General features: G+C 28.5%; 4 protein-coding genes across 9 annotated transcripts in view; 1 reads left to right on the top strand and 3 right to left on the bottom strand.

Annotated features, from left to right (window-relative positions):
* Window positions 1-3172, bottom strand: part of LOC100742715 (bromodomain adjacent to zinc finger domain protein 1A) — an 8780-nt gene extending 5608 nt beyond the window's left edge. For 4 of the 5 annotated variants that reach the window (XM_012385134.3, XM_012385135.3, XM_012385136.3 and 1 more), the window contains exons 1-6: window positions 2731-3172; window positions 2118-2256; window positions 1827-2041; window positions 1535-1757; window positions 1232-1461; window positions 475-1148 (exon numbers count right to left, since the gene is read on the bottom strand). In XM_012385134.3, coding sequence (XP_012240557.1) covers window positions 475-1148; window positions 1232-1461; window positions 1535-1757; window positions 1827-2041; window positions 2118-2256; window positions 2731-2843 — 1594 coding nt within the window. In that variant the 5' untranslated portion in view covers window positions 2844-3172. The remainder of the gene's footprint in view (window positions 1-474; window positions 1149-1231; window positions 1462-1534; window positions 1758-1826; window positions 2042-2117; window positions 2257-2730) is intronic. The other variant, XM_003489134.4, reaches the window with a different exon arrangement.
* Window positions 3173-3686: 514 nt separating this feature from the next.
* Window positions 3687-5067, bottom strand: LOC100742385 (DNA-directed RNA polymerase III subunit RPC6). Its single transcript, XM_003489130.4, has 4 exons — window positions 4913-5067; window positions 4111-4729; window positions 3878-4039; window positions 3687-3806 (listed from the first exon to the last, which is right to left on the bottom strand). Exons 1-4 carry the CDS (start codon window positions 4990-4992, stop codon window positions 3732-3734), a joined length of 936 nt encoding a protein of 311 aa, XP_003489178.1. The 5' UTR covers window positions 4993-5067; the 3' UTR covers window positions 3687-3731.
* Window positions 4628-5812, top strand: LOC100742509. 2 transcript variants are annotated; one of them, XM_003489131.4, is made up of 3 exons: window positions 4628-4871; window positions 5126-5220; window positions 5332-5812. In XM_003489131.4, the coding sequence occupies exons 2-3, from the start codon at window positions 5131-5133 to the stop codon at window positions 5722-5724; spliced, it is 483 nt and encodes a 160-aa protein (XP_003489179.1). In that variant the 5' UTR covers window positions 4628-4871; window positions 5126-5130; the 3' UTR covers window positions 5725-5812. The 2 variants fall into 2 exon arrangements, with proteins under 2 accessions (XP_003489179.1, XP_033176420.1); XM_033320529.1 differs by lacking the exon at window positions 4628-4871 and having other exon boundaries at window positions 5040-5220.
* LOC100742262 (26S proteasome regulatory subunit 4) lies at window positions 5426-7818 on the bottom strand. The gene is made up of 5 exons (XM_003489129.4): window positions 7705-7818; window positions 6811-7372; window positions 6350-6736; window positions 6029-6264; window positions 5426-5950 (listed from the first exon to the last, which is right to left on the bottom strand). Exons 1-5 carry the CDS (start codon window positions 7705-7707, stop codon window positions 5816-5818), a joined length of 1323 nt encoding a protein of 440 aa, XP_003489177.1. The 5' UTR covers window positions 7708-7818; the 3' UTR covers window positions 5426-5815.
* Between the last annotated feature and the right edge of the window lie 6 nt (window positions 7819-7824).

The raw sequence follows: 7824 nt of genomic DNA, 5'->3' as shown, positions 1-7824 counted from the left end.
AGTTATATATATATATATATATATATATATATATATATATATATATATATATATATATATATATATATATATATATATATATATATATATATATATATATATATATATATATATATATATATATATATATATATATATATATATATATATATATATATATATATATATATATATATATATATATATATATATATATATATATATATATATATATATATATATATATATATATATATATATATATATATATATATATATATATATATATATATATATATATATATATATATATATATATATATATATATATATATATATATATATATATATATATATATATATATATATATATATATATATATATATATATATATATATATATATATATATATATATATATATATATATATATATATATATATATATATATATATATATATATATATATATATATATATATATATATATATGTACCTCTTTGAGAATATCTCCACTTAGTAGCAACATCGCCAATTCGCCCTCCAGAGCACAATAAGTGTTGTCTTAGAATTTCACTTAAAGTTACATGATCTAATGTCAATTCAGACAATTTGCAACCTTGGTGCACCTGACTCCAACTAGATGCTATAGTAGAAAGTTTTACAGCCTTTGTCATTGATGATGCTCCTTCATTCGTGCTAATATCATTTGTTATGTCAGATGCTTGAGCATGAATTTCATCTTCTTCATCTGTTTGATATTTAAAAATGTTTGCTAATAACAATTGTAGAAGGTCACTCCAAGGTCCAGATGTTTCTTTTAATAATAGTGCTTTTTCCAGTAAATCTAAAGTAAAACCATTTGGGAAATATGCACTAACTTCCAGTTCTTCATTAAAAAATTCTAAAAATTCTAGAATCATTACACTGTCGCCAAATTTTTCATTAGGTATGCTACTTTTGACTGGCGTAGCTTCTGGGATAGGAGAAAGATCTTCACATTCAAGATCCTCCCTTGGCTTATTCCATTGTCTTATATATGCAGCTAAAGCTGCTGATTTTTGTTTTTCCTCCTTTTTACGTTCATTTTGCAATACTCTTTCTTCTTTACGTTTTGCTTTTTCTTCAAGGGCTTTTGCCTTAAGATCTTCTTTAAATTTCCCATTCATCCTATTTAAAAGTTTTGTAATTTTAATATATTTTTAATAACTAGACAGTGCAAAGTGCCTTTAATTTAATATATATCGTTTTACCTCGGTTTGCGAAATTTTTTTATATCCACTCCTCCTTGATTCACTTTTTTTAAAGGGTTAGGTTTTTCTATTAACTTCTGTTTTGATACATCTGTAGTAAGAAATTTATCTATTGATTCCTGTTTATGTTTAACAGGCTTTTTAATACGTGATGTAAAGTCTGGAGGAGGACCAGCAAATATGGTATCAAAACGTACTTTATTAATCCCATATTTTTGTAAAACACTATCCTAGAAATGCAGAAAAATTTTCTCCATCAATATATTCACAAAATTTGTGTGTTATTGCTATTAATATACTAACTTTAATAATCCATATTCCACTTTCATTCTGTTCACATAACTGACGTAAAAAAATTTTATTACGCTCTTTACTGTAATGTTGCTTCCTTCTTCTCACTTGTGCTGCTTCCACTATCATGAGTTGACTAACATCAGAGTCTCCAGAGTCCAATTGTTCCACTTCATAACGAAATAATTTTGCCGGTGGATGATACTGTTGTTCTTGTGGGCTCCTATGTAATAAACTTAAATTACAATAATATGAATGCACATACACACATTTTTCATTTATGTAATATAGATAAATATTATACCTGTTGTTTTCTTTGTTATATAATTTAATTTGTTGTTCTGAGGGTGCAATAACTTGAAGAACATGACAATCACACCAAGAATCCTCTGTAAAACTTGCTTCTACCATTTCACCAACAAAATAACGATCCCTTGCAAATTGATACACATCTTCTATCATTTCCTTAAAGGATGATCTGTTTGTTTTACTGGCAAGATATAATATAGGTATACGTAGCTGTAATATAAAACACACAATCAACAAATCTAATATTTTAATAATGTAACACTAAATTTTTAATGAAATATCACACCTCCATAGGAAATTCTTTAAGGCTTCTTTTTGCATTTTCTTCACATTGTAAAGCCTCCTCAAAGGTCATGTTAGTTCTGCCAGTTATACTACATGACCATATAAGTGAGTTACACAAAATAATCCTCTCACAAAATTCACTGCAATCATAAAATATGTTATAACACCCTAAATGCAATGTTATTAATATCAATGAATGCAATAACATTTTTCTAAAAGTGGATAGCAGATTTACATATTATTGCAAAGATGAAAATACACTTAAAAAACACGGATGTAAATATGTAATAGAGTAACAAAATAAAACTGAGATAATTTAATCTATGATCTTTTCGAAATTATCATGCAAGATTTAACTAATGACGGTAGATAAAATTTACGTGTATGATCTAAATGTTTCTTATAATATACTTTTCAGCTTTATCTATTCAGTATAGAGCAAAAGGATATACAATAACAAATCATTAACTAGCATGTCGACATGTATTATTTACGAGAATAGCTTCAAGGAAGCAAGATAATGTTGAAAGAATACGAGATATTCATGACTAAGAAGTTGCATTAACGAAACTGCAGAATATGTTTCGAACTCATCTCAGCTGTCATGGTCTTACTTGTAGTCCTTGAAAATTTCATTGGTAACCTCACAGTGGAAAACTTCGTCGTCGTCTTTAAAATCTGACGAAACGTGAAGACGTTGGAACGGCTGTTTACGAAGAAGCGGCATGTCGACTCTTGGTAAATCTACGTCTTCGTTCACGATTCTAACAAATTATAATCAATTCTACGTCGAAGATAGTGCTATACTTTTTCCGAAACACCGAGAGACACATGCAACACACGCCAACTCTTATAAACGCGTTTAAAGTTTCAACTGCTTTTTAATTTCCCCTAGACCTTGTTGCGATTTACTTGATTTGAAATTTTGTTTATTTATACGCACTGAACATAAAACTTTGATATCGTTTCACGAAACATTTCGAGTCTCATGACAAAGCACGATTTAACGGTGCTCGTGGAAGCGCGCATTCACATCTGGCATCTCAAAGCCGGAAACCAATAAAAAGAATAATGTTGCCAACATAAAGCTATTATTTAAAACGCGGGAAATAAAGATAATCATGTGATAATGTTCGTTGCGCTAATGCATTCAAAATTTTCAATTCGATAAACGTCTCTTCTTTCAACGATAATACAATTTCTATAATTGTCACAAGTATTTGTGATATTATTCGTGAAGAAAATTCATTACGAACTATATAAAATATAACTGTAACATACTATCTTTTTCAAGTTGGTAATTAGTATCCGGTCTAGATATAAAACCTACTAAATTTGGCGGGAATTGTTCGCAATTTATCTAGGTAAAATTATTATGTTTTTATTCTCATACAGTTATAAATAATAACAGTTTCTATTATAATTACTATTATTAAACAACTCCAAATTTTTCTCCTTAATCTTTGTAAATTACTATAAGATTGTATAAAATAAGCGTTCTAAATATATTTTATAGAAGGTTTTATTCTCTTTTTCTGTGTAACTTATATATTTGTATAAAAAGACTATATACAAATAAATAATTATTTTAAATCCATATTTTTATTACAAAATATTATTCCAACCATTCTGTAATGTATTGGCACTTTGTAGGTGTAACATCACCGACATCACAACAATTTTTTCTCACCTGTATTAAAATATTTCTATATTATTAAGTCACAAAAAATATGTATGAAAAAGAAAAATAAAATAGCTTACCGGACAAATGCCGCAAGTAGATTTAATTAATCCAGGTGGACTTAATAAAGGTTCTACTGCTCTATATAAAGTGCTCCCATCGCCTGAAAGAGTACGTTCTACTTTTCCATCATAAACTAAGGTATTCAATATCATCTCCAAATCTTCAACTGATAACTTCACCTATAAATATTTGCATTTTTTTATAATGCCTACATATATAACTTGAAGAAAATTATAATGATCATTCAAACCTTGCTTATTCCTAGATCAGAGATAAATTTCCATACTTCTTTAGATGAAGCAAATGTAACATTTCTAGCCATGATCGGTCCACCTCTACAAGAGTTCATTTGTTCCCTTTTATTCTCTAGAAATCTATAACATTGTTGATTAAGAACATCAACAAATTCCGCTTCAAAATCTTGATCTTGGTACCATGCACCTCCAGTTACAGATGTGTCTGGCTCTAAATTGTATAACATATACACTTTTTTCTTACTTGCTGCTACAGACTTAACAGCTTTGATAAATTTTTTAATCTCTAAACTTTTTAAAATTTTATTTAATTGAGTGGGCATTAAATTAGATTTAAATCTTATATCACGAATCCAAATCCCTTTATTCCCCGCTTCTTCAATGATGGTATATACGATCTTTTCTTCATTATCAGCACCTTTAGCTATTTTTGCTTTAGATGGATCTTTCAAACGATATAACAAGGAACCACCTTGCTTAAATAGATCAAAATGACCCTGAGATAAAAGTTTATTTATAATTTGAGCTCTTTGAACAGGTTGCAACTCTGGCATTTCAGTACTTAAGTCTTTATCAGATATTCCTTTTGGTCTTGTTTGTGCTAATGCAAGAATTCTGAAAATTTAAAATACCATATTTAGATATTTTTTTCATATTTCATTTCTATAATAATAAAATATGAGTCTATTATGTAATAACATAATTATTTATATTGTACATGAGTAATGATTGTAACCTATACGTAACTATATACGTAGTAAATGTCATTAATTTTTAGTAAAACGAAATAAATCTTACTTTTGTTCAATCGTTTCGTATGAATTTATATCTGCATTGGTTGTATCGCGTTCCTTCGAAGTACTAGCTTCGGTTTCCATTATACTTGTGTAATATTAAACATGCAGTTCACACGATTATCTTCAAGATTTGCTAGGTTATATTCATATACTTCCGCTAATAACCTGCAACCGGAACGATAAGATTTATTATATTAAAGCAAAAATTATTTAGAAAACATGGAAAATTCTTTAAATGAATCGGATACTGAAGATTCTTTGACTATTGCTACTAAAAACTGGGATCGAATTATTAGTAATGCTAAAAAGGTACAATTTGTATACCAACATATAATTATAAGAAGGACAATACCTAAATTTTCTATGAACTGTACTACGATTGGGGTTAGGTTATATTAAATATATTATTATTTTTTAAAGGTTGGTTACAGGGAAGGAGTAGAAGATGGGTCAAATTCTGTTTTTCAAAATGGTTTTGATAGTGGATATAAAGAAGGCTTTCAAACGGCTTTTATTCTAGGAAAGTTTAAAAGTTTATTAAATGCTATACCAAAGGATGTCGAGCATCCGCAAAATATAAAAGAAATTTTTGATAAAACTAGAAGAGGTGCGTGTCATATATGTATAACAGAACTTCATAATGGCAATAATACACAGAAGAGTTTTGATGAAATCATCAATGAACAAAGATCGTATTCAGTGAAAGTTCTTCAAACATCGTATGAGTATTTTCAACCATATGTAAAGCAATTAAATATTAGCGAATCTGATATATTAAAGATACGAGATGTTCCAGATTTAGAAGATAATTAATTTATAAATCAAAACAGTTTTTTGTATTTTTTTATTAGCATATATATTTTTATGCTTCAAACGTAAATAAAGAATTTTAATTGCAGAATTTTTATAAATATAACCCTTCGGGAGATCCCTCCTTTTTCCGATACAAAACGCTCTCTTTAGATTTTTTGAAATCATCACTAGTAACTTTCATACGACGTTCGCGTAAAGCCATTAAACCAGCTTCAGTACATATAGCCTATAAGATAAAAATATTGTTTAATGTATCATTTAATTCTTTTTCCATTCAAATACCATTATATAAATAATGCTTTACCTTTATGTCTGCACCTGAAAGATCATCTTTAGCCATAATTAATTCTGCTAAATTTACATCAGGTGCTAAAGTCATTCTGCTAGTATGAATGCTGAATATTCTTCTTTTTGTTTTTTCATCAGGCAATGGAAATTCTATTTTTCTATCAATACGGCCAGGTCTGATTAATGCTGGATCTAATGTTTCAATTCTATTTGTAGCCATAACAACTTTAACATCTCCGCGACTATCAAAACCTGAAAAATAAAAATACTTTGTTACTAAAATGTAAAACATAATTATAATAATACTGTATAATTGAAATTAAAATACTTTTCGTACCATCAAGTTGATTGAGGAGTTCTAACATAGTTCTTTGAATTTCGCGTTCTCCACCACTATTGCTATCATATCGTTTTGTGCCTACAGCATCTATTTCATCTATAAATACAATAGAAGGGGCATGCTCTTCTGCAACCCTAAATAACTCCCTAACAAGTTTGGGACCATCTCCTAAATATTTCTGTATAAGCTCAGAACCAACAACTCTCAAAAAGGTTGCAGAGGTTTGATTAGCAACAGCTTTTGCTAACAATGTTTTTCCAGTTCCTGGAGGACCATAAAGTATGACTCCTTTTGGAGGTTTAATACCCATTTCTTCATAATACTCTGGATGTGTTAAAGGTAATTCTACAGATTCCTTGATTTCTTGAATTTGTGTATCAAGTCCTAAATAATGAAATATGTTTGTGAATTAGTAATGTTATATAAAAATTTGTAATAGTAATGCAAATATTTCATACCACCAATATCTGCATAAGTTTCTTGTGGAGCTTTCTCTAGTTTCATTACTGTAACCATAGGATCTGTATCATCACCTAAAACTCCAACAACAGCATGAACTTTATGATTTAATAGAACAGAACATCCAGGTTCTAATTGATCCTTATCCACAAATGATAAAATTGATACATAATGCTCAGAGCCAACAGATGTAGAAACTATTGCATGATTATCATCAATAATTTCTTCTAATGTTCCAACAGACATTGGAGTTCCACGTAAGTCATCGACTTTAGATCTTTCTTCTTCATTCTTTTCTTCTTGTGGCTTTAGTCTTTCTTGATTTCGAATAAATTCTTCTTCCATTAACAAGTAATCTTTTATACGTTCTAACTTCAGAAGCTTTAGTCTACAACGTGTATGAGGTGTAACTTGTGGTAATTTTAAAGCAGCATCTGGTCCTTTTGTACGCCGCTTCTTTTTGCCTACTCTTGTTGGGATAGGTGGTTCATATTTCTTTTTCTTATCCTTATCATCCTTCTTATCACTTCCTGTACCACTGGTACCAGATTGATTCTGTCCCTGATATAATAAATATTACCTTTCAAAATAATTTCAACTTCATAATACATAATATTTTTAATATAATTTCGAAAGAATGTTGCGTATGAATAAAAAAACACAGTTGGCAATGAATACGAAACTTTCAGTTTGAATAATATGAAATTTATCAGAAAACGTGTTATAATTAGTATAACCTAAAATGTCAAACATAACATAATATACTTATTTAAAAAGAAAGTAATAAATTTTATAATTAATTGGATATAGACGTTAAATATTTTACTATAAATTATTCTAGAATAGTTCGAGTTCCTTAATTTACAAATAATTAAGAAGGCTTTAGAAATTACCATTTTTGCTTCACTGTTTGGTCACGAATCGAAACGGCGAAGTCATTCGCCTTTATATGAGCAGAATCGATTACGATTTCGATATCTTTCTTCGTAATATATCGAAATAATTCGATACGT

The sequence above is a fragment of the Bombus impatiens genome, unplaced genomic scaffold (assembly GCF_000188095.3).
Source record: "Bombus impatiens unplaced genomic scaffold, BIMP_2.2 scf_0318, whole genome shotgun sequence".
In the NCBI taxonomy this organism is placed as follows: Eukaryota; Metazoa; Arthropoda; class Insecta; order Hymenoptera; family Apidae; genus Bombus; species Bombus impatiens.
The sequence above is the reverse complement of the archived record's forward strand: the minus strand, read 5'-3'. Positions and strand labels throughout refer to the sequence as shown.